At 41.0% G+C, this 26913-nt stretch overlaps 1 protein-coding gene and 1 pseudogene across 1 annotated transcript; one reads left to right on the plus strand and one right to left on the minus strand.

The window, feature by feature from the left end:
• The first annotated feature begins 527 nt into the window (after positions 1-527).
• NOCT (nocturnin) lies at positions 528-26221 on the plus strand. Its single transcript, XM_069492913.1, has 3 exons — positions 528-927; positions 22853-23122; positions 24319-26221. The coding sequence occupies exons 1-3, from the start codon at positions 720-722 to the stop codon at positions 25152-25154; spliced, it is 1314 nt and encodes a 437-aa protein (XP_069349014.1). The 5' UTR covers positions 528-719; the 3' UTR covers positions 25155-26221.
• Positions 5516-5569, minus strand: LOC138399235 (U7 small nuclear RNA; annotated as a pseudogene).
• Positions 26222-26913: the final 692 nt, after the last annotated feature.

Raw genomic sequence — 26913 nt, forward strand, 5'->3', positions numbered from 1 at the left:
CAGAAAAGGCACGTTGTTTTAATCATCGTTGCCCTCGCACACAGTCGGTGCTTTATCGTGCTTAATATCTTTTAAGGCCACACACCCCGCCCAAGGGGTCCGAGGCAGGGGCCCTTTGCTGTCTTCACACACACACACACACACACACGTACACACGGATGCCGTCTTCCACTCGGACACACACGTGTCCGCTGGGCCACAGCCCTGGAACTGTCTCGGGATTCCCAGCCTATGGGTGCTTCCATTCCAGCCAGAGGAAGGGGACGCTTATTTCTTTAAGCCCGCTTCAACCGATACTTGTTACTTTAGACCTCATACAGCCTCCACGCTATAGAACAGTGTAAATCCTCCTTCCTTTAAAAATAGTATTACCCCGGGCCTAGGACGCCGAGCCCGGCCGCGCCGGGGCCGGTCCCGCGGACGCCCCTCCGGCCCGCGCTTGGTAGCGCCCGCTTTGTCAGCGCGCTGCGCTCGCCGGCTGCCCCCGGCTCTCGCCAGCCGGCCGCCGACCGTACGGCTGCTGCCGCCGCGCTCCCGCGCCCTCCCGGCAGGCTCGGCTGCCCCGGACTTTCCCCAGGACCCGGGCGGGGTGAGAAGGGGCCTCGGAGCATCGGTCCGGGCTGCCCCGACTGTCTGCTCGGCTCGCCGGCCTCGGCCCCAGCCGGGCTCCGCTCCTCGGCGCGCGAGGGGCCGCGGCGGTTGTGGCGGCGGCGCCCGGCATGTATCAGAGCCCGCGGCGGCTCTGCTCGGCCCTGCTGCAGAGGGACGCGCCCGGCCTGCGCCGCCTGCCCACCCCCGGGCTGCGCCGCCAGTCGTCCCCGCCGGCGGCTGTCCCCCGGCCCGCGGCTGCCCCCCGGCCCGCGTCCCCCCTCCTCCTGGCGGCGGCCTCGGCGGCCTCGGGCGCCGTGAGGTCGTGTTCCCGAACAGGTGAGTGCACGGCGCTTCCGGGCGGGCAACCCTGCAGACGGCGCGGAATGAATGGGAAGCCCCGTGGGGTCGGGCCTGGGAGCGGGTCCTCTCCCGGAGCTGCCGTCGCTGTTCCCTTTTTCCTCCTTCCCGTTCTCCCAGCTTGCCCAGGGCTCGCTCAAGTCTGGTAAGAACTGGAACAGTGAATCCAGGTTCCCTCTTGACCCTCCTTGGATGCCTTGGTTTCGGTATTTCTCGCTCTGGACCTACGTTGAATTTCCCCCTTCCGAGGCCACAAATTATTTATGTTGGTTACACTTTTTATTGCACTACTTATGGAAATTTTTATGGAAAAAATTTACCGTGATACTTATTTGATCGTGTGGCGTGCATGGCCCAGATGTTCTGATTTTTTTTTAAAGTCATGTTAATAACACATATGACTCGTTTACATTTGTTTTTGGTTTTTGTTTACTTTTGCTTTTGTTTTTAGTCTTTCACTGTTAATACTTAGGGTCAGTCTGTGTCTTGTATACCTGGGTTAAGATCTTATAAAAGTGACACCTTCCTTTCACCAGTAGCAGTTTTTATACATCATCTTAAACTGCTTTGGGTTTCCCTTTTTTGCCACCTCGGTTTATGTTGAGGGACACATTACCATGGCTACATATTAATTACACTTTTAAAATTGAAAAATGCAGTTTCTCTTTCAAAACTGGCAATTATTTCTTAGCACTTTCTAAAAGTGTATTTTGGTTGTGCTCAGGTTATGGCTATTTAACACATTTGTATAACCAGTTTAGATTATAGGCAACTACATTTTGCTAGGAAAGTTTTTGGATTAAGAAGAACAAATTGAGCAGTAGAAAGAATAGGTTCAATGTGGCTTTCTTTAACAAAAGGGAACACCTGAAATGTGATTAAGCTCTATTCATGTTATTTAGGCTGGGATACACTTTTAAAATTGGGATGTTAAGCTATTTACTGGAGACTCAAAACTCCATATTGTTTTTTAGAAAGAATGAACTTAGTCATAGATTTTTAAATCTAGACAATTGTCCTGTTTTGTGCAGTTTTAGCTTTGGTTACTTGTTAGAAGAAATGTGTGCCCACATTCATTCATTAATTACTTGATCTCTCGTTCAGGAAGGTCCTTACAGAATGTCTCATTTAATGTAGGTGTTTTATTATAGGAGGTAAAAAAATGTGAGCTTTAGTCACTCCCTAAGGGGTTTACTGCCCAGTAAGAGATGAGATTTGCACAAAGAAATGGCTGTTTAGTGATAGGGGACACTTTCTATTCTCTTGATTTGCAAATGGCACAAGGGCGCAGGAGAGTGGGAAGTCCCTTTCAGCAGTGATGATGCTTTTAGGCTTCTGGAAGTGGCTGGCACTTGAGCTAGGCCTTGAAGCATGGTTAGGGTTGGAAGAGATTGCTATCCAAACATTTTGTTTGGGAAAAGTAGGAGCAACTGGGGAAAGGCATTAGGCATGGATGACGAAAGGTGAGAGAAGAAGCACTTTGCAAAATGGGCAGTAATTCCCAAAGAGCCTCAGAACCAGCTAATTAGGTTCTTTTTAAAAATTCAGGTTCTTGGATCCTGTTAGTAGACCTATTAAATCAGAATCATTCATGGTGGCCCTGGATTCCACATTTCTGAACAAAATAACAATAATAAAACTCCAGATTATTCTTAAATGTCCCAAAGTTTGGACATCCGGCCCCCACGTGTGGGAGAGGCCTTGATGGAGCTGAAAGCCATTCTTCTCTCCAGTCTGGTGAGGGGGAGTAGTGAGTCCCAGTGCTTGGCCTCATTTGATAATCAGGTCCTTCCTAACTCAGGCCCTTGGCAATTGGAGTTTTTATAGGGAAGAAGACAGTACAGTCCCTTTGGAGCTATCAAATTCTAGGTTGTTAAAATTGAAAGGGGACGTTGGAGATCTTAGTGTTTTGCTTCCTTTTCTCAAGCGAAGATAGCAGTCCCCATAAAGAGGTGGCAGTTGCCACAGTTACTGTACTGGGTGAAGTGCAGGCAGGAGGCATCTGTGGGTTTATAAATGCTATCCTCCCGATTCCTCCTCCTCAGATAATGAAGAGTTGGCTGAGTTACTGTTCTCCACCACTGTAACATGTTGCTTTTTTCTTGGTACAATTTTAACAGCAAATACCAGCTCATTTGAGGAGGAGGCTTTATTTAGTATGTCCTTTGACTCTGTGAGTAAGCTGCTTATGAGAGAGAAAAAATGGGAAAGCTTGTAATTATCAAGCTTCTGCAGAATAAATTGCTTTCCTTGTGGGAGAACTAAGGCATCATTTTTCTGTAGCATTCTATGGTAGTAGTTTAAATGCAGGGAGCTCTTGGGGGCTTTTGGGTTAATAACCATGGCTCCAGAATCACATTTAACACGATTATATATAAACATTTGCAAGTCTTTTAACCTTGCTTGCTGTCTCTTTACACTATACTTTACCTAAAAAAAAAAAAAATGAGATAAATTGATAGCAATTTATCCACAAGCCTTGTTGAACAGTACACTTAAAAGGGGAAATATAACCTTGTGCCACATGACTAATTGCAGTAGGAATTGAAAAGATAAATCAGGGTGGCTGAATTTTTCAAAAAAACTTTACTTTGAATAGGTGAAAGGAAGGTATTTGGGAAGGGGTGAGGTAGGTTGGGGGGAGTAGGAAGAGGTGGCCACACAATTCCTGGAAGAAGGTAGCAGGTGTGACGCGGAGCAGTGGTGAACATCTTCGGAAAAGAGGTATATCCAGTATCGTCTTCGACACTTGTTGAAATACATATTTTTGGTCTTTCACCGATCTGCTTGAATCCGTTTCCTGAGGAGAAGCCTGGTAAATTGTGTATCCTAGGAGTGCCCCGGGTGACTTTTTTGTAAAGTCTGGGGAGTATTTTGTGAGCTCCACCCCTCCTTTCCAAAGGTACTTATTCCTGGGGAGTTTGAGAGGCTCTGAAGAGGAAGCTGAAGAGTGTTAAGATCTTTGAGCTTGGGCCTAAGGCAATTCAGGAGACCCCTGAGCAAGAACATTCACCCAACAAAAGCAGGTTATAAGGAAGAAATTAGCATATCTGTGAAAGTTCTGTGAGAATAAACTTGACGCTGACTTTGTAATGGAAGTGTATCCATGCAGTCATAATACTTAGAGAGTGGATGGGGGGAAATACAATAACTAAAGAGGTTTCTGTGATACTTACTAAAAGAAAAGTGAGGCAGTTATATATTCTGGTTTCTTGTTAAGACAAGGAGCAGAAGGGAGACTCACAGCTTGTGTATTTGCTGTTCAAAGTCACTCCTGACTAATGGGAGTTTATAGGGCCTTGATAACCATTTAAATGATGGTATTATACTTCAGTAAATACTCAGAGATTTGAAGGATAATGTGCATGTGTGATTGGCCTCATCGTAAACCCACTTGGACTTTTGTGCAAAGCAGCTAAGATAATTTTGATTTATACTTATCCCCAGAATAGGGGAAAATCAGCCTTCCCACAGAAGGAGTAAGACCACAAGTGAAAACCTTACCTGCCCTCTTGTCTCTTTGTGGCCTCAAACCAACACTTGAACCATAGTTACCATGAAGCTAGATGTGGGCAAGAGTGCCCAGGGGAAAGAAAGCTAAAGAAAAGTAGTACCATCTGATTTAAATGTCCTTATAAAAAAAATTTTTTTTCTCCTTCCATTATCAAGAAAATGCCTGGACCCCACTCGGATCTTCTGAATTTTAATATTTGCAGTGGGGCCTGAGCACCTGGTGATTCTGACAGGTAGCCAGGGTAGATGACAGCCACCTCACTGGCAACACCACACCTGTGAGGAGACCCATTTTACTAAATGCTTAGAAGCCTGCCATAAATGTCTCTCTGATGTGGCAATTCTCCTGCCTCCAAAAGTTAGAGTGCTGTTGGATTGTGGGAGGTTACGCAGAAAAGAAAAATTTAAAACCACTTATATTCCATATTCAGAATTGTACAGGGTGTTCCCAAAGTCGCCATACATAGGAGAAAGGGGAAATTGTAGCTAAATGTACCTTTATTTACAAAATATTCATTACAAGATTTTACAAATATTGTATGGAGACTACAAAGGAAAACTTTTGTAAAACTGACTTTTGGGACACGCTGCAGTATGAGAAGTCCGTAACAATAAGTGCTTAAAGAGTTACAGTGCAGCAGAAATTACAGAAGGAATTGTTGCAGAGGGATATCTGGGAAGTCCCTTCGTCTCATGCATCCTCTCTGCCAGCTATCTTCTTCCTTTCCCTTCTTTTCTGTCCTTCCATCGCTGCTTGAGCTCCCAGCACTTGGGCAGGTGTGTTTGCAAGTCTGCAGATACGCTTGTGACTCTGAGTACCTACCTGTCCAGCACAGGGTACAAAGGACATTACTCTGCAGATTCTAGTAATACCTGGGATGTAATACTTTTCTATTTCCTTTTTATTTTTGCTTTTATGGATGTTAACTATCATTGAGGGTCTGCTGAAGGGAAATGTTTATCTTTTAAATCTTGTAGGTCAAACACTTATTTCTAGAATTAATTTCTCTGTCAGATGGTTCTGAAATTTTTTTTTTAATTTTTTAAATTTTTGGTGGGTCTTCTGGTAAAAACCGGATAGACAAATTATAAAAGAGCTGTAACACTGGTTCTGAAATTTCATTTGGAAATAATTCTGAATTTTATTTGGAAATCATTTCATAATGATGTTCTTAATTAATTTTTTAAAAAAATTAAAGCAGTAACACCAAGCCCATAATAAAAAATCTTCTGCCTCCAAACTTTAAATATCATTGTGAATACTGATTATCTCTAGAGGCTTACAAGATTTTCTTATCCTTGGTGTTCAAAAGGTTCATCAGGGTGAATGTCTGAGCACCTGGTATGCCCATGCAATCTAAAGACCATCCTTCAGCACAGGAAAAGTTTATATCATTTCTGGGATTATTTTATCCACTCTACTGTCTCTTGTTCTCATGTTCTTGAACTCCTGTTAGACAGATTGTTGGTCATATGGATCAATCCTTCATGTCTCTTCGTGTTTAATGTCTTTCTCTCTTCTCTATTTCATGAGATTTTGAAAAGATTTCTATTCTGCAGTCATTTTAAATTCCTAGACATTTACTAGTTCTGTAATTGCTTCTTTTTTCATAGAAGCCTATGTTTTGCATCCATAATATCTCTTGTAGCTTTTAAATATATGCAGATATGGCTGCCTGTTTCTCCTTCAGACCTCTCTCCTGAAAAGGAAGCAGTCTGCGAGCTTTCTAGGTGGGAAGGTTGTCGGCAGAGTGAACAGCCCGGCTTCCCCGTAGACTGCTTGGAAGGGACAGGCTGGGGACCCCTGCCTTTGCCAAAGTAAGGAAGGCTTTGTTCTGTGTTTTTAGTCTTACTCTAACCCCTCACCACCACCACCCTTTTTTTTAAAACTATCCTTGAGGTTCGGAGTGAGCTCCTGATCTGGTCTGCTTGCCTTTCAGGTCCATTTTACCCCTGGGAGCCCTTGTCGTGCTTCTTTGGAGCCATCTTGCTTCTACCCTTCCCAGCTTTTGTCTGTGTGAGGGGCCACTTGTAACCAGTGCAGCTGTTTCGGTTTTCATTCCCGAATGAATTACCCTAACAATTGCCCCTCTCCTGCCCTTCCTATTTGTTGACTCCGCTTGGAGTTTCTTCAAGGTGCCCTTGGAAAGAACCATCTTTACCCTTGGTAGCTTGTGTTGCCATCTTCTCCACTCTGGTTTCTCTATAAATTCAAGCCTGTTTCTGTCTTCCTGGAATTCCTTCAAATTGTTGGCACATTGATGGCACATATTCATTCTTGTACCCCGGTATTATTGATGTATTCTTTAACATTTTTTGAATGTAGTTACTTTATTCTTGAAAGATCTTAGGAAGGAGAGAAAGCAAATGTATGTTCCACTTTGCTCTCCTGATCTGGAGTCAACCTGCCCAATGACCTTTGACTATCATTGGTGTATCAATTCTCATTCTAAAAAATGAGTAGTTGGAATACAGATTTTTAAAGCCATTGACAGTTTTACTTGAGGTTATTAAAGAAATTTCTATTCCTACATGTGACTTAATTATTCAAGCAAATTTGTGTATGAAAACTGGTTCCCATCATTTTTAAGTGACTATAAATCCTTTCACTGGTTTTCTGATATACATACAAACTGACTATACAATTTTATTTTATTTTATTTTATTTTTTTTGAGATGAGGTCTTGCTCTGTTGCCCAGACTGGCCTTGAACTCCTGGGCTCAAGGGACCCTGCTGCCTCGGCCTCTTGAGTAGCTGGGACTACAGGTGCCTAGCTCATTTTAATATAATCTAGAGCAAGTGTTGGCAAACTTTTTCTGTAAAGAGACAGCTAGCAAATATTTTAGGCTTTCCGGGCCATATGTCTGTCGCAACTACCCAACTCTGCTGTCGTGGTGTGAAAGCAGCTATAGACAATACAATACATAAAATTTATTTATGGACACTGAAATTTGAATTTCATATCATTTCACATGTCATGAAATATTACTATTCTTAAGGGTTTTTTCAACCATTTAAAAATATAAAAGCCTTTCTTAGCTCACAGGCAGCACAAAAACAGGGTGCCGACAAGCCTTGGCTCGTGGGCCATAGTTTGTAGACCCCTGATCTGGAGAGAACTCTGTACTGTCAGCAAAGTATTCCTTTTAGTTTTCATATTTCCATTCATCCCTGTAAAAACAGGTCATTTTCTTGAGTGTCCCAGAAATGTTAGCGATGGGATAGCACCAGATTTTTAGGGTTAGCTTTTCCTTCATTTTACTTCAGAGCATTGTGCTAGAAAAGCCCAGCTTGTGGAAATACTTAGCCAGCCAGTACACAATTGAGCACCCATCAACTGTGTTAAACTAGCTTTTATTGTGGAGGGATTTCCTTTTCCTTAGAGATATTTTCTAGAGAAATTTGTCATGACTGAAGGTACAGCTCAGCTTTGTCCGGAAAACACTTTGGCAGTCTTGTCCAAAGAATGTGTCTGTGACTGCTGCCTGGCAAAGAAAGGTCCTTTGGATTGTCACACTGTGTCTAGGTGCTTGTATTTTTAGACACACTAGGTTGAGAATCATGACCTTCACTTGATATCTCTGGTAATGCCATGCGGGGCGTGACACTGCTTTGTACACTTTGTGCTGTGCCAGCGTGTGCTGTAATGGCTGTGACGTCGACGAACAGAGGAGGTGGAACTTGACCTCTGTTTATTCCTGGCATGAAGAATGGGCTGCTGTGTGTGCCTCTGGCTCACACCCTGGCCTGAGTCATCCATCACAGTTGTCCTGACACGATGTCAGCACGGCTGGAGATGCTGACGAGCAGTAGTCCAAGGTACAGGTAAAGTAACTTTCTCCAGGGCCAAACCCTGTACTAGTTTTGCCATCTTGAGAATACTGCAATCTCTTAACTTCAGTATCCACGTCTGTCAAATGGTGAACATAATACCTACTTGGCTGGATTGTTGGAAAGAGTAATGAAAACATGTGGATGTAGTCTGACACATTATCTCAAATGTTAATAGCCCTCTCTTTAAGCCGGAAAGGGAGCTTCACTGAATGTAACAGAATAGCTAACATTTAGCTGATCACTTAGGATGTGTTAGGTACGTCCAGTTTAATTCAGTTAATCCTCACAGTAACCAAATGAAGTAGGCATCCCCAAATGAAGAAACTGAGGCATGGAGAGGTAAATAAGGTGTCCAGGATCCTATTGTAAAAGGTGGAGCCAGGATTTGAAACCAGGCAGTCTCACAGGAAGCCTGTCCTGTCTCTGCTGAGCTGCAGCTGGAACTTCCTGAGGAGAGTTCAGGCTTCAGTAAGCTCACATAGCAAGCCTTGCTGAAATTGCTAAGTGCTCCAGGCATGCCTGTTACATTCAGTCAGTCGTACTCAGTAACATTTGGAGACTGGTCACTGACTACAATATTTGATTCTTACCAGAAAAATATCTTCCTAAATTGGCACTTAGAATCCAGTCTCTGGGATCTGGGAAGTAATGGCATACAAGTCCGTAGTATGCAAAATTTGAAGGTGGTCAGGTTCATTTACCAGGTGGACCTTCAAGGGGCATGTTTTACTCTTGGAGTTTTGGTTTTCTAGCTGTTGGGACACACCACAGTCTGTCAGAATTCCAGAAAGATAGAGCTACATTTATAACTGTGACTCAGGACAAGTCATTTACATTTCTGAACCTCAGTGTCCTTATCTATACAATGGTGTTAATGATAACCAAGGAGTTCTTGAGTGGGTAATAGGGAACAGCAAGTAAAAGTGCTTGGTATACCATAAAATGCTCTGCTGATAAAAAGCGGTCCTCCCTCAGGGTTTGACTGGGTTCCTTGGCACTTGCTGTCACTACCATCCATTCTTGCACTAACATTTTGTAAAGCACTAGGTTGGGTGCTGGGGGAAGTGGTAAATAAGGGAGACATAGTCCCTGCCTGCAGGGAGCTTAGAGTCTCATGAGTAAAAGACAAGGACTGTGGTGCAAATATCCAAGTGTGACCTAAGAGAAGCAGGCCAGGTGTAAGAAACAGTCCTCCTGGCTTGATCCTAGAGCCAAGCACAGTGGCTATGAGTCTTTATGTATCGATTCCTTTAGTATATATTAAATAAGTATATTGTATATCCAACATACAAGCTGTTTTATGTCGATGTTTGTCGTGTGTGAATTTCACTCTATTGTCTTGGAGGTGGCCACATTTATTCGGGAACCTACGCTAAGAAGCCTAATGAAAATCAGCTGCTTAAGGTAGCCGTTTTAATTTTCGGAAGTGGTCTACTACATGGCCAGTAGATGGCAGCATTGGATTGCTGTTTCGGTGATGCCTTCCTGTGACGTTTGTCGGTTACAGTTTGTGTTTCGTGTATTTCGAGGTTTCTTTGGGCCCAAGGCTGATCAGCTTCGGCAGCTTCCCAGGTGTGTATCCAAGAGAATCCTCTCTTTTGTTTATTCTTTGATTTTTAATCAGCGTTTTTGGTGAGCCACCCTCTCAAGGTGCTAAGCTCAAACTAATCGTGAGGGAAATTATTCAGACTCTGAATAGGCAAAGCCCAAGCAATTGCTGGGTACCCGGAGGAACGTTATGTGGACCGGTGTCTGTCTTCTGTGGTGTCTGAGTGCTGTTAGGACCTCGGCAAAGGTTGGCCCAATCAGTTTGGATCTTAACTATCAGGGATGTTATCCAACATTCTGATTGTTGATGTGAAGATACTTCATTAAATCCTGATCATTTTCCTCACAGTCAGCCCTCTTAGGGACTTGTATTGTGATCTGCCTAGATTGCTTTAGAAGTGTGTAGTAATTGGTAGTATTAAGGGTATGCACGTATTCAAACGTTTTAGTTATCAGCTCACTTTTGCTTCGTGTTTTAGGAAAGTGAAAGGATGGCTAAATGGGAGGAGTTTACATACTACTACTGTAGTTCAGAAATCTAAGTAATCTGAATTCTCAGGCAGTTCTTTAAAGGCTATCATAAGAGTAAGAAGAGTTATTTATTCTTATAAAGAAAATGGCAGTGAGGTAATAATAATAGTACAAGGAATGAAAGCATCCAATTCTAAATGTACATGGAAATATGCTTATAGAATGAGTCAGTGGCAAGGGATGGGAAGGGGTTGCTAAACGGATAGGAGGCGTAAGAGATGATGCCATTTTGATGTGCCTCTTGCCTGTATAAACAATATGATCTGTGTGTTACATTGAAAATGATAGCTGATTCTTTTTCTAGTAAAGTGGCTGTAAAAAATGAATTTGGGGCAAAAACCAAATACATATGGGGTCAAATCCAAAATATGCATCTCCAAACATGTATAAATTAGACCCAGAAGCTAGTATGAGTGCCGAATAAAGTTCAGCAGAGGTTTTGACAAGTTTGGGTACTTTTCAATATCTTGATTGCCACCTGGATGGATTATTTGTGCTGTCTAGCCTCAGAAATTAAGCTCAAATATTGAGCTTTTCTGAATGTTTGAAGATCTTTTAAAAGAACAGTAAGTAACTCCTACTAAGGCATATAACTTCAGTAGAGTGGTTTGAAACCTTGGAAATCTTGGAGAATTGCTTGAGGCCTGAAGTTCATGACCAGCCTGGGCTTACTTATATAATGAGACCCTGTCTCTGAAAAAGAAAAAGAAATGGTTGATACTCTAAAAGTGACTGTTTTTAAAAATAGGTGAGAAACCATGAGAATTGTTACTGTTATTCCCTCATTATAAAATGGCATAATAAGAGTCCTAGGATTGTGATGAGAATTGCAAATGCAGTTAAAGCAAGCAGAACTTGTGAGTAATGCATATTAAGCATTCAGTACTCATTATCTACCATTATCTTCTATTATCATCTTTTTTGTCACTCTTAGGGCGTGCCTTAGTCCATTTCAGGCTGCTATAACAGATTACCTTGGACTGGGTAATTTATAAAGAATGGAGATTGATACCTTACAGTTCTGGAGGCTGGGAAGTCCAGGGTCAGGATGCTGGCATCTGGCAAAGGCCTTCTTGCAGCGTCATCCCATGGTGGAAGGGGCAAGGGGGAAGGACAGAACAACTCCTTCTTTTATAAGGAACCCACCCCTGTGATAACAGACCCACTTTCCCCATAGCAGGATTAATCCATTTGTGCGGGCGGTACCTCTGTGACCCAGACGCCTCCCATTAGGCTCTACTTCCCAAAACTGCCGTTTTGGGGATCAAGTATCCAACACGTGAACTCTGGGGGACACATTCAAACCATAATAGGGTGGGAGGGAGAGAAAGGTACCCCTTAATCTTTAGTCTTATTTTGTTTTCAAATTCAAATAAATAGCCTTACTACATTGCAGTCCCTAGGTGGGTCAGCCTTGGCACTGTGTTGTAAGTGAAGTCTTTGTAGTGTTTATATTTATTTAGTTATTAATTCCCTAGCCTGGAGTTTTGAACTTGCTTTGTACTGATGTCTATATGTTACCAGAAAGTTTTAGAAAACGTAGCCTTGAGAAATAGCTCCTACGGTCTTGTTTCTTTCTTAGGGGGTTGCCACGGGTCTGCCTTGGACAGGATGTCTATACTTAAAAGACCATTCTAAAATAGAAATTCTTACTTTCTCACTTTTTACTTTCTGGGTTCCTTTACATTGTTGTTGTTTTTGTTTTTGAGACTGAGTCTTACTCTGTCTGCCAGGCTGGAGTGCAGTGGCATGATCATAGCTCACTGCAACCTCAAACTCCTGGGCTCATATGATCCTCCTGTCTCAGCCTACCATGAAGCTAGGACTTCAGACATGCACCACCACACCTGGCTGATTTTTCTGTTTTTTGTAGAGAGAGCATCTCACTCTTGCCCAGGCTTGTCTTGAACTCCTGGCCTTAAGGGATCCTGCCACCTGGGCCTCCCAAAGTGCTGGGATTACAAGTAGCATGAGCCACCATGCCGGATCTCATGCTTTTATTTTTATCTTAACAATAACCCTGGACATATAAAGACATAAAATACACATTTGTAGCATGGAAAAAGTACAATTAGGGGTAAACTAAATGATTAGCTAATACGTCATTGTGCTAAATTATGTTTAACTTTTAAAAATAATAGCAAACTATTTTCAAAATGGCTGTAGCATTTTACATTCCCACAAGTGGCATTAAAGAGTTCCAGTTGCTCCATATCTTCACAAGTACTTGGTATGATCTGTCTTTGATTATAACCATTTTAGTAGGTACATAGTGGTATTTCCTTATAGTTTTCATTTGCATTTCCTCAATGACTAATGATACTGAACATCTTTTCATGTGCTTATTAGCTATTCTGTGTCTTCTTTGGTGAAATAGCTTTTCAAGTCTTTTGCTCATTTTTTAAAAACTAGATTGTCTTATTATTGAGTTTTATTTAGGGGTGTGTGTGTGTGTGTGTGTGTGTGTATGTGAGTGTATTTGCTGGCAGAAGTCCTTTATAAGATAAATGATTTGCAAATACTTTCTCCCAATCTGTGGCTTGTCTTCTCACTTTCTTAATGGTGTCTTTTCAAGAGCAAAATATTTTAATTTTAATGAAATTCAATTTATCAGAGTTTTTTTCTTTTATGGCTTATACTTTTGGTGCTGTGTTTAAGAACTCTTTTCCTAAACTTAAAAAGTCACAAAGATTTTCTCCTGTGTTTTTTTCTAGATGTATAATCTGATCTCTTACATTTAAGTCAGATCTATTCTCCAAATAAACTTTTTATATTGAAATAAAATTGTAAAACTAGTACAGAGAGGTCCTGCATACCCCTTACTCACTTTTCCCTAATGTTAACATCTTAAATTACCAAAGTACATTGGTCAAATCTAGGAAACTGACACAGGTGCATTACTACTAGCAAAACTATAGACTTGATCCAGATTTCACTAGTTTTTCCACTAATGTCCTTTTTCTGCTCCAGGATCCAGTGCAGGATACCACGTTGCATTTAGACATCATGTCTCCTTAGACTCCTCTTGCCTGTGATAGTTTCTCAGTCTTTCCGTGTTTTGCAAGACTTGGGGCAGTTTTGAAGAATACTGGTCAGGTATTTTGTGGAAACATCTCTCAACTGGGGTTTTCTGATGATTTTCCTGTGGTTAGACTGGGGTTATGGGTTGTGGGGAGGAAGTCCACAGAGGTAAAGTGACATTCTCATCACACCATGGGCGCATGCTAACATGACTTAATCACTTGACATTGACTTTCATCATCTGGTCAAAGTAGTATTTGCCAGGGTTCTCCACTGTTCCCCCTCCCCCAATACTCTGTGTCTACACAAATTATTTAGAATTCTTCCATAAAGAAGATTTGTCTCTTCCTCACCCACTCTTCCATTTATTCAATCACTTATTTACTTTATTATGGACTCAATAGATACTATTAATAATTTTACACTTTGGGTTATGATCTGATGTTGCCCCAGTTGTTCCAGCTTTGATCATTGAGAGTTCTTTCAGGTTGGCTCCTTGTCCCAGGCTTGTCTTTATTTTCCCTGCCTCAGCCATTTCTCCAAGGAGCCCCGATTCTTTTATTTTGTTTGTTTTTGAGAATGGTATTAGAAACCAAGATCTGTGTACTGGATGTGCTTGTTGCTACTGGGGTGCCATTGCTTCTTGGCCCTCTCAGGAAATGCAGCTAGGAAATATATGTATATATATTAAGCCATACACACGCACCCTTGTAATTATTTTTGTATCTATACCTTGATATCTGTAGTAAGGTAAATATGAATTCATACTGATGTCTCTGACTCCAACACTGTACCACATGATTTATTCTTGCTTTTCCTCCTTTATCTGTAACTTCCCTCTTTGTCAGTGAGAAACCTGGCTCTCACCATCCATCACCCATTTACTTACTTGTTCAACCCCAATATATATGTAAAGCAGTTTCAAAATTGTTAACACACCCACGAGAAACAATTTTGCCAACTAGAGTATGGTGTTTATGTACAGTTTCTTTTGTCTTCTGCCATAGTTTGCCATTAAGACACCATTTTCCAAAGTTACTTAGATCATAGCTCCTTTTTTTCTGCCGTCATGATGTCATAGTGCAATGCATTACTCCCTACTCATGGGTTTGTGGTGATGCTGGTGTAAACACACCTACTTAGCAGCCAGTCATATAAAAGTATATAGCATATACAATTATGAACAGTATATAATAATAATAAATGTTACTGGCTTATGTATTTACCATACTATACTTGTTCTTATTTTAGAGTATACTCCTTCTACTTATTAAAAATAAAGTTAACTGTAAAACAGCCTCAGGCAGGTCCTTCAGGAGGTAAGCAGAAGAAGGCATTATTATCACAGGAGATGACAGCTCCATGTGGGTTATTGTCCCTGAAGACCCAGTGGGACAAGACGTGGAGATGGAAGACAGTGATATTGATGATCTTCACCCTGTGTAGGCCTAGACTAATGTATGTGTTTGTGTCCTAGTTGTTAACAAAAAAGTTTAAAAAGTAGAAAAAATTAAAAATTTTAAAAACAGGAAAAAAAACGTTTAGAATAAGAATACAGGCTCAGCAAGGTGGCCCACGTGTATAGTCCCAGCACTTTGCAAGGCCAAGGCAGGAGGATTGCTGGAGGCCGTGAGTTCGAGACCAGCCTGGACAACATAGTGAGACCCCCACCTCTACAAAAAAAAAAAAAAAAATTAAAAAATTAGTTGGACATGGTGGTGCACGCCTAAGTCTTAGCTACTCAGGAGACTGAAGTAGAAGGATCACTTGAGCCCAGGAGTTCAAGGCTGCAGTGAGCTATAATCATGCCAGTATGCTCCAGCCTGGGCAACAGAGCTAGACTGCATCTCTTTAAAAAAAAAAATAAAAAGAATAAGGATATAAGGAAAGAAAATAGTCACTGTGTTTGTTTTAAGCTAAGTGTTATTACAAAAGAGTTAAAAAGTTTTAAAAAATTAAAGTTTATAAAATGAAAAAGTTACATTAACCTAAATTTAATTTATTATTAAAGAAAGAAATCATTTTTTACAAATTTAGTGTAACCTAAGTACAGTGTTTATAAAGTCTGCATCAGTGTATGGTAATGTCCTAGGCCTTCGCATTCATTCACCACTCACCCACCCACTCACTGACTCACCCAGCGCAACTTGCAGTCCTGCAAGCTCCATTCATGGTAAGTGCCCTACACAGGTGTGTACTATTTTTTGTCTTTTATACCATGTTTTTACCGTACCTTTTTTATGTTTAAACATGTTTATGTGCACAAATACGTACCATTGTGTTACAGTTGCCTACGGTACTCCACACAGTAACACGCTTGTAGGCTAGGTGTGTATTAGGCTGAACCATCTAGGTTCACGTGAGTACCCTCTACCGTGTGCACACAACAATGAAATCGCCTAAGGAGGCATTTCTCTGAAGGGAGGATCCCGTCATTAAAGGAGGCATAACTGTAACTCAACGGCCTGGCCGCCCTGGTTGAACTGCTCCCATAGAGCTGGGGTGGAGGAGGTGGGAGCAGCCCTGGGCAAGAATGTCACAGACTAGCACTGTTTTTACCTGAAGTTCAATATTTTTAATGAATAAAAGCTTCTCGGTTTGTTGTATGCCTCTGGTTGATATCCAGAGCACTGAATTGATTGGTTGCGATAGTTTTGTCCAAGTTTATAGTTGTGTTTGGGGGAGAGAATCTGTAAGCTTCTTCATGCCATCATGCCAGAAGTCCCCTCATCAGTTTTTCCTTCTATATCACCCCCATTAACAAACAGTATAATATTAATAGCTACATGCTTTAAAAAAAAAAAAATTCTGTTGCCACTATTCTGTTTCTCTCCTTTCTATGGGAAAAATTTCCTCAGAATACTTCTCTATTCTGTCTTATTTCCTATTCTCACAACTCCACCAAAAATCAAAAATTCCTACTGTTAAAGTCACCAAAGTTTCCCATATCCTAAATCCAGATCTAGTCTCAGTCTTCATTTACCTTGAACTATCAGTAGCGTTTGACTCAGGGGTAACTCCCTCCTGGATGAAACTCTTTCTTTTCTTGGTTCCAGGAAGATCATACTCTCCTTATTTCTCTCCTCCTCCTGCGGCCATATCATCTCATGTTGCCTTTGCAGATTTTCCAGATCTCAATCCTTTGACCTCCTTTCTTCCTCTAATAAACTCACTTCAGTGTCATCTGTGCACTAATATCTCCCAGATGTTTGTTTCCAGTTTGTACCTCTCTCCTGATCTTCACGTCTAATTGCCCAACTGCATTTTTCTGCAAACCCCATCATGTCTTCCTAACCACTGTTGTTGGCAACTTCATCCTTCTAATTGCTCAGCCAGAAACCTTGGAGATCTTTTTGACTCCTTTTTCTGTCACAAACCACATCCAAGTCATCAACAAATCTTCTTGGCCCAACTTTAGATTTATTCAGAATCTAATCACTTTCCCTGCTACCACCCTAGTCCAGGCCACCACTGTCTTTTGCCCAGATTATTCTAATTGCCCTCTGTTGGGTTTTCTTACTTCTGCCCCTCTTTCCCTACAGTGTCGTATATTTTTAATACATCCTTCAGTGAGATATTTTAAAATGTAAATCAGATTTTTCTCCTGCTTAGAATTCTCCAGTTGCTTCCCATCTCAGATTAAGAGCAAAGTCTTTAAACTGGCCTATTAGGCTCTACACATCTGCTTCCTGTCCGCTCTAGGTCACTGATCTGATCTCCTTCTATTGACTCTGTTCAAGCCACACTAATCCCCTTACTGTCGGTCAAACTTGCCAGGCCTGTTCCTTCTACATTAGCTGTTCCCTCTGCCCCCGTGTTCTCAGTTCTCCGTAAGGCTCATTTCCTTACCACTTTCCGGTCTCTGCTCAAATTCCATCTTTTGGTGAGACCTCCTTGAGTGTCACATATGAATATAATAGCATGCAGCCACTCCTTATTCCACCTCTTCTTTCTGTATAGCACTTCTTACCATATGGCCAGCTACATGCCCTCACATATGTGTGTACACATACACACAAGAGCCTTGTTTGTCTCTCCCCACTAGAACATAGGCTCATGAGCAGAAGTTTTAGTCTGTTTTGTTCACTGATATAGCTCCATGAGGCTAGGGTAGTGTCTGGTATACAGTGGGCACTCAAATATTTGGGGGGAAAAAAAAAGAATGAGTGACCATTTGTGTGTGTGTATGTGTGTGTGTGTGTGTGAGTGAAAGGGGCAAGGGATGAGGGGTGGCTACCTGTGATGGACCAAGTGGTGTAGCAACAAATCAAAGCTCTGTATCTAGATACCATTTCTTTGAAGACTTTTTCTAGGTAGTCTTACTCTTTCTGATTGTTTTTACCCTTACTGTACGCTAGCCATTCTGCATAGTTAGCACTCAGTTTTTCTCCTGTTAATCCATGCATAGTAATATTTCCCCAAATACTTGTTAACTTTTTTGAGGGAAAAGATCAGCACATAATTTATTGGTGTGAGCTGCCCTTCCCAAAACTCAGAGAATAGGGAAGTAAGAATGTAAAGTTAACTAACGTACTTATGCAGAGAGATTATCCGAGAACTGTGGGATTAGATTAAATTAAGAAGATTAGAGTCTTGCCAGTAATGTCCTGCTGCCTGGGAGAGTAAACTGCAAAGAAGGTGATTAAACTGCAGAGTGTACAATGAGGACAGAGCCTGCCACGTAGGAGTCCCTCAGTAAATTGTCCAGAAGGAGGGTGAGTGAGTGGCAATGTCTTTCAGGACCATCTGTGTCTCTCTGTCCTAATTGCTCATTGTGCAGCACTCTCATTCATTAACCAGTTTCCCAGGAGCTTTAGTGTTAGAAGGCTTGTCCTAGTTGTGTTGTTATTAAATACTCTGGCATTCAGTTTTGCATCATTCTATCTTGGGGACCATCTTTGGGTATTCTGTAAGGTCTAAGGGGCCAGAGACCGGACTAGAGTAAACAATTCCCCTCTACCTAGTCTCTTATTCAAAAGTTAGCCTAGTGATACCTTTCTCGGGTGAATTAATCTACACTGAAACAAGGGCAAAAGGTCTGTGCTAGTAAAACTTTCTTTAAAGGCAAATTTCAGTGCATTATTCATACCTGAGTAATGTTGTCACACCTGACAGAAATTGTCCATTCTGGATTTCAAATACAAAGGGAATAAGTCATCCTGAATGAATGAAACATCCAACTGTTCTTAATAGAGAAAAAGATATGTGTCTCCAGTGCCAATAATAGAGATGTTATATGAAGAACATATGACTGTAGATTTGAAGTTTCCACCTGTTCTAACCTAGATGCCTTTTCCAATCAATCTTGAAGAAATTATGATCACTTAACAAGCCCTCATTTTAAAGATGTGTAAACAGGTCTGCAGAGTTGTGGCACAGTTAAATAGTCACGTAACTGGGACTGGCACTGGTCTTTCGTGGGCTTAGTATTTGGCCATACTGACGTATATCCTTGATCATTTTTCTGCATCGCAAAAGCTTTGTCTTCTGGGGGTAGATTTAATTTTTGAAAACCACCAAAAGTATTTCAGAGGCTAAATCACAAATAAAAGTGGATGATCAGATTTAATAATCTGTAATGATCCAAAATGAGCTGGCTTTAACAAGAATGTTTTTCTCAAGAATTGTAGCTAGTAGCCTATGAAATGCGTTTCCAAAACTAGACCCCCTCCAAAAAAAACCAAGAGGGAATGACAGAATTAGAATATACCATTTGCTTCGTCTCACATACACACAACAGTCTCAGAATAGCAATACCAGTACTACCACTACTGGTTATGATCACTAAGAAAAAGTTTAAAATTTTTTAATTGACTATGCTTTCCTTATCCTGCGTACTCCTTTTTTTGGTGTACTCAATCTTCATGTGTTCATTGTTGGATCATACAGTCATTACATGTTGTACTCTCCCTTTAAGCCTCATTCATATTTGACTTTCTAAGTAGCTATATGTTTAACGCTCACCACCAGTTCTTATACCAACGTCTCTCTGGTCATTTTGGTCTGAAGTTTGTTCTCTAATTCCAGAGATGGCAAAATTTTTCTGAAAGGGGTGAGATAGTAAATATTTAGGCTTTGTGGGCAGAAACAGTCCTGGCACATATTTGTATGTGTGTGTGTAACAACTCTTTAAAAATATAAAAACCATTCTTAGCTTGAGAACTATACAAAAATATCTCTGACTGCAGTTTGCCAACCCTTGCTCTAGTGGATTCCTCAAGAAGGAGTCACGAAGACAATATTCCAGTTTTGCTGGATATAAAATCCTTGTTAGCCAGGTGTAGTGGTGCACACCTAGTCCCAGCTACATGGGAGGCTGAGGCGGGAGGATCCCTTGAGCCCAGGAGTTTGAGGTTGCTGTGAGTTATTATCGTGGCACTGTACCCCATCCAGCCTGGGCAACAGAGTGAGACCTTGTCTTTAAAAAAATAAAATAATAAAATCCTTAGCTCACATTTTCTTTCCTGCGTATTTTTAAAATGTGACTTCATTTTCTTCTGGCAGTTGAAGTCTGATAATAGTCATATTTTATTTTCCTTGTAAGTTACTTGCTATTTTTGCCTAGAGGCCCAAAGGATTTTTTTCTTTTTCTTTACAAATGTTGGTCATTCTGGGTTGATATTCTCAGGTATGCCAAGTGTTTTTTCAATATCTAGTTTTCAATTATCATTGTTTTAAAAGTTTTCTTGACTTATGTTATTCCCATTGGTCTTCATCTGTAAGAACTCCTGCTATCGGGTTTCAGTCTGAAATGTCAGTTCTGTTTTCTCAGTTCTTATGCTCATGGCCGAAAAATGACCAAATGCACCAAAGCAAGGCAAACCCAAAAATAAGGTTTACTGAGGAAAAACAGTCTTATAGAGCAAGAACAAGGTACAGGTTTACAGAGCGAGATACATACGCCACAGATGACCACCAGACCCACTGTCGGAGCAAAAGGGAGCAAGCAAAAAAGGGGGCTTTGTTATGGTCTCGGTCTTGTTTTATAGTGTCCGGATTGGGACCTCTCTCGTGGCTCAGACATCACCAGGGAACTAACTACTTTGATTAGACAGTTGGGAGTTATATGACCCAAGTCTTACTATTCATGCAGATCTTCCATGAGCCTCTCTGAAAGCTGATTGTTCCAGGTCACTTTCCAGACTCTGTGGTTCCTATGCTGCTTGGCCCGGAGGCCAAGAGTCCTCTGGATTCTTTTGCAGTTGGTGAGCTAAGTTCTGATTGGCAGATTCGTAGGGTATTCCCTCCTCCCCCGGTATGGCAGTCACTGGAGACAGGATTAAGGTGGGGCAGTGCCAGGACAGGGGCCCACTTTCATCCCGAGGAGACCTGGAATCCCTCACTGACTACCTATTACTATTACCCATATTTGGGATCTTTACCTATTTTCAGTATTTACCACCTTTTCTCAAATCCTTTTTCACCTCATTTATTTTTTATTACTAATTTTTTAGTGCCTCATTTCCGAATTTCTTAATTCTGATTTAGGTTATTATTCTTTCATGTCTTGTATTATTTTCTTAATGACTTTGAGCTCACTTTGCACTAGGGCACAGTGTGATTTGCGTCCTGGGCGTGTCTTCTGGCATGCTTTCAGTGTCTCAGTGATGTTCTCTTCCATATTCTCTTTATGTGAAATTGAGTTTTCTAACATTTTTAGAAGGAAATGTGGTTCAGGATTGTTCCTCTGACTTCACAGATTCCTAAAATATTGGACTCCTATTGGTCACTATCACCTTCTTTTTCCACACTCATTTTTTGCATGGTACTTGGTTTTTATCATAATAATCACCCCAAAACTCAGGCTGGCAAAGATATAATGTCATCAGAAGGAATATAGAGCAGTTTGCCTGTAGTTTGATGGTATCAAATATCACTGTTTATTTCAAATTTAAAATATACCATAGTGCCCCGTGAGCGTGCTGTGGTACCCTGGAACACGCTGGCACACAGTTGGGGATCGTGATCGCAGGTGACACTGGCACTGCTGATCAGAACCACACTTGGGAACCACTAGGACATTTAACTTTTTTTTAAAAACTGGAAATACCAGAAGAAAGACTTTCAAAGTTGCACTGCCAGCCAAGAAGACAGTTTCTTCCTTTGGGCCCATGTACTCAGATAAGCAGGCAGATCAGTGAAAATATTGAAATCAAGCACCTGGAAGCAGTTGTGTATGTGTATTTGTGGGTGAACACACTTGCTTGCAGATGCACACACACCTGAGTATTGGGAAAACCAGTATGTGTTTCTTTGCCTTAGTCTAGTTTTCTTACTGGGCACAAAGAACTACCTTGAGTTGAGGAAAAAAGAACACAAGAGCATGCTTTCATGCTCATAGACCTTGGTGTTCAAAGACATTTAGTTGTGAATATTTGAATTTGCTTTGTGACCTGCCACAGTGAATTTGATTGACTGCTGATTTGAGATGTGGTCAGTGAGCCTGCAAATTTTATAAAGAAAGCTTTGTGTCTTTCAAGAGAAGGCAAGGATATAGATAGGGTAAGGAAATCCAGATTGCTTGGTACCAGGATTCGTCATGCACAGAATCTTGGATGTTTTACTGAAAGTAAAACTTGTCCCTAATTTATATTATAATGAAGAGAAAACACGGTTGACCTCTGAAAGAGCAATCAACTGCTTTCCAGTGAACTGGCAGATACAACTTCTCTCATGCTAATTAGGTGAAGATTGCCTTCTGTTCTCCTTAATGAATTAAAATCTATTAAGATAAAAAGCAAAGCACTAAAAAAATGCTCATGAAGACAGTGTAATTGGTGCTTCCTACATTTTTCTTCACTCTTTCTTTTGCCAGAATCCCAGGAAACGTGGACAACTCATGAGAAGGTGGTATTCTGGGTTTTTAAAAATCCAGCAACTGATACTGGACAGTAGACTATACTATTCAGTGATGTTCAGAGTTCTACCAAAAGCCCAAGCCCTGATTTATATTTAACATCTAAGAAAAATGGGATGTAGATTTAATCCAGCCAGTACTTTCCATAACAGAGGGATCTGTACAGATGAGCTTACTAGGGGGCAGCTTGCTATAACCTAATCTATTCCCCAAGATTAATGTGGGCTTTCTAATATTTACAAACTAGTCTTTGAGTTCTTTTTAGAAAAAGGAATGTGGATTTTTTTAAGCTATGCTTTTGTAACACTGGGTTTATAAATTAGAAAGACAAATCCTAGGTTAAAAGAGACCATCAAGTTCAAGGTATTTCTCCCTTATAAGTAGTTGTCTTTGTTAATCTGACATGAGTTTTAACAGTAGTAAATTACCTGTCCTACTGGAAAGCTAGAACCTGGACCCCTTTAATCTACCTCTACAGAAATGGCTTTATACAAGAATTTGGAAACATTGCCCTAAATTGAGCTCCTGGTTTCTATGGACAGCAAATGCTTTATCTTGCAATTGAGCTGGGTGTATAATTGTGCTTTCCTTTTCTGTAGCGTGTTCCATGGGAAACGGTACAAGCAGACTCTATAGTGCTCTCGCCAAGACACTGAACAGCAGCACTGCCTCCCAGCACCCAGAGTATTTGGTGTCACCTGACCCAGAACACCTGGAGCCCATTGATCCTAAAGAACTTCTTGAGGAATGCAGGGCTGTCCTGCACACTCGACCTCCCCGGTTCCAGAGGGATTTTGTGGATCTGAGGACAGACTGCCCCAGTAGACACCCACCTATTAGGGTCATGCAATGGAATATCCTCGCCCAAGGTATGCCTGCTGCTTTTGTGCCTGAGCAGTTACATTTGCTGTGACTTCCTTTCTGCTTCTGTACATGCCCAGTGCACTGACTGGTGTCTTATGTGGAGAGAAGAGGTGTGAGTAGATGGGGGTGTAGGATGGGGTGACTTAGAGCAGCATGAGGAATTCCCAGAAGGGGAGGTTGGGGAAGGGAGTCATTTAGTTTTCACTAATAAAGCCAGCAACTCAAGATTAGTTCTTTACCTTCCGTTTGTGGGCTATCCAAGAACAATGTCTACTTCCTACCAGATCCAAATTTAAAGGACTGTGTCTTTTATTAGGCAATTCAGTGAAACAGCTTTAACCTTTCTGTTGCCTCCAGCTTTCAGTCATAGCACTAAGATAGCATTTGCAGGGAAGAAACTGAATCAGTAACCTAGAATTTTCTGCAGGGAATGGCAGCTGTTTGTGGGAGATAGTGAATCTAGGTATTCTTGTGACCAGATTCTCATCCAGACTCATCTGTATAACTTGAGGCCAAAATGATATTGCTTCAATTCTCTGTTCATTAAGATTATTACTTTGTTATGGTAGAAAGGTCTGCCAAACTTAAAAAACAGACGCATCAGTCAACTTTCTGTAGCATTGCCTTTTATGTAGTGGTTAAAGTTTTAAGGAAAAAAAGCCCTCGTTTATTTTGATTTTGCTGGAAAAGAAGGGAATACTGTCTCACTTACCAATCTTTGATTCTTTTATTTTTCCAGGTGTTCATCCGTAAGTAGGAAAGGCTGCCCATTTAAAACAGGTCCCATTCATTCTGAGTTAGTGTCTAGTTATATCAGTTCACATGGTTTTATTATAGTTTGTGTTACAGTATTTAGTGTTAGATATATTTATTTCATTTGACATAGTTAAGATCCCTGGGACTGCAATGACACCGTTTCCCTAATTAAAACTAAAACCAAAGATCTTACTTATATCCTGGAATATAGTTACATGAAATAGTTTTAATACAAAAGAAGATCAATTGCATGCTTCATCCAGATGGTAACAAGTTTTTTAGTTTGGATGGGTTAATGCAGTTTAGGCAGAGAAGAATCACCCAGAGCCTCTGAAGCAGAGGAAGCATTCTGAGGGTCCCAAGTGGTATCAAGCCCAGAGACTCCCAGGTATGTTGAAGTCATGGTTCTGTAGTAGCTGACAACTGACCAGATTTTTCTTTTCAGCTCTTGGAGAAGGCAAAGACAACTTTGTACAATGCCCAGTTGAAGCATTAAAATGGGAAGAAAGGAAATGTCTCATCCTGGAAGAAATCCTAGCCTACGAGCCAGATATACTGTGCCTCCAAGAGGTGGACCACTATTTTGACACTTTCCAACCACTCCTCAGTAGACTGGGCTATCAAGGCACGTTTTTCCCCAAGCCCTGGTCACCTTGTTTAGATGTAGAACACAACAATGGACCAGATGGCTGTGCCTTATTTTTTCTCCAAAACCGATTCAAGCTAGTCAGCAGTGCCAATATTAGGCTGACGGCCATGACACTGAAAACCAATCAAGTGGCCATTGCACAGACCCTAGAGTGCAAGGAGTCAGGTCGACAGTTCTGTATTGCTGTCACCCACTTAAAAGCACGCACTGGCTGGGAGCGGTTTCGATCAGCTCAAGGCTGTGACCTTCTCCAAAACCTGCAAAGCATCACCCAAGGCGCCAAGATTCCACTTATTGTTTGTGGGGACTTCAATGCAGAGCCAACAGAAGAAGTCTACAAACACTTTGCTTCCTCCAGCCTCAACCTGAACAGCGCCTACAAGCTGCTGAGTGCTGATGGGCAGTCTGAACCCCCATATACCACCTGGAAGATCCGGACCTCAGGGGAGTGCCGGCATACCCTGGATTATATCTGGTATTCCAAACACGCGCTAAGCGTAAGGTCAGCTCTCGATTTGCTAACTGAAGAACAGATTGGACCGAACCGGCTACCATCTTTCAATTATCCTTCAGACCACCTGTCTCTAGTGTGTGACTTCAGCTTTAATGAGGAACCTGATGGACTTTTATAAATGCTTGTCTTAGTCTTTCTAATCACAAGAGTCTTAACCAGGGATGTTTCAGGAAACTGAAATAGGATAAGAAGTTGCCTGAGGAAGGATAGAGACATGGAAAGTTTCTATCATTTCACCTTCCATGTCTCCAGCATGCCCTTGGGAAAGAATCCCATTAGTTCGCAAATCTTTTCAATTAAAACCTATAGCGAAAAAGGTGTTTGCACTCCAGTTTTGGCTTGCATTGTTTTCTTTTCCCTTAGCATTACATTTTGATCATTTAAGGGCATTAAATTGGCTTATTTTGAAGGTTTTTCAGTTTGAGGATGCTGTAAGAACTCAAACTTGCTTGAGTCCTCCTTAATTAACAATAAGTATGTAGGAGCAATTTCTCTAGACTGCATTTTAAGTTATTTATTTAATGTTTTTTTGATGTCAAGATATGCATGGCAGTATTTATTTTTTTATATTGTCATAAAATTAAGTAAATTATAGCATTGTGAACATTTTAGAACCATGCAAAACACAAGTTATAGGAAGTAATTTATAGTAATTTTCTTAAAGCTTTAAAATGTTTTCCTTTGGGGTCTAACAAAATGTGTACAAAGGAACTATTTATATTTAGCCTGGAGTTTTTGTTACTTAAGTGTATCAGGTCTCCTTGGTACATTCTTCATAAATAATCCTTGCTATGTCTCCATGTGTTTCTTGAAAAGATTCCAATTAATTTTCAATTATTTAATCTATTAGTTTTCATTATTTAATCACTGTCATGTACTTAAACTTTTCCATTGGAATAATATTGGTATATGTTTATGTCATTATTTGTATTGGAATGTGCTTTTCACAGTAGGTATTTAGGAGCTGTTATGTGGTGGTGGCTAAGGTGGAACCTTAGTGGGACCTTCTTTTCAGAGATAGAAATCTTCCTGGAAAGCCTCTTAATGAGCTGTCATTGAAATTTCCTAAAACAGCCAGATACTGTGTGGTTCAAAACATCTAGAAAGAATGTAAAAAGTTAAAAAGGTAACCTGGAATTCTCCTCTATCAGAAAAGCAAGTGGTAAAGATAACAGGTGAAGCCTCTTCCAGACAATATAACCTATCGGTAATAAATTGATAAACATTTTAATTCATGAGTTGTAAATACTTAAGATTATTAATAAATGGTCTTTTAAAGCTAGTGCTTTCAGTATCTTGTCTTTTTAGTCCAAAAAGAATCTGGGAGTAGATTTGATCTCTTAATACTGTTACATGGTAACCCACTATCCACTCACACGCAGAACCTTCATTTTAAAAGTGGACAAAGGTGGACCTGTAGCTGCAAGCGGAAGGCCTGCACCATGCTGTACTTACGTGGTATCTCAGCACCCAGGCGGGAGTCCCCCACAATGGATCACCCAAATATTCTGCATTATTGGCACCACTTTTGAAACAAATGAGGTTTTTTAGTAGTATATATAAACCATGTTGGGTTGAATTTCATATTTTCACTTTACCATAAGTCTTTGTAGACAGCTTTGCCTTAGGGACTCTCAGAATAACCTGAAGGCAAAACGGCAAATAACAAATCTGTTCTACAGAACTAAGTACAGATTCTAAATTTTTAAGTATGTTCGATGCATAAATTTCTTATTCCATCCCCCTGTACCTTTTGGTTCTGCTTTTCCTTTTATATCTGATATAATACTTGATTGTTGCTGCAATAACAGTTTTAAAAGAAGGTAAAACTATGCAGGGCTGAAGAGGACGTGAGGGGGGCATGGATTTTTGCTTCC

This window comes from Eulemur rufifrons, chromosome 18 (assembly GCF_041146395.1).
Source record: "Eulemur rufifrons isolate Redbay chromosome 18, OSU_ERuf_1, whole genome shotgun sequence".
In the NCBI taxonomy this organism is placed as follows: domain Eukaryota; kingdom Metazoa; phylum Chordata; class Mammalia; order Primates; family Lemuridae; genus Eulemur; species Eulemur rufifrons.

Excerpts from the sequence above, each read along its gene's own strand:
- NOCT (XM_069492913.1), top strand. The coding sequence starts at position 720 with ATGTATCAGAGCCCGCGGCGGCTCTGCTCGGCCCTGCTGCAGAGGGAC. Across the intron at positions 928-22,852 it reads GAGGTCGTGTTCCCGAACAG|CGTGTTCCATGGGAAACGGT; the intron begins GTGAGTGCACGG and ends CCTTTTCTGTAG. Across the intron at positions 23,123-24,318 it reads ATGGAATATCCTCGCCCAAG|CTCTTGGAGAAGGCAAAGAC; the intron begins GTATGCCTGCTG and ends TTTTCTTTTCAG.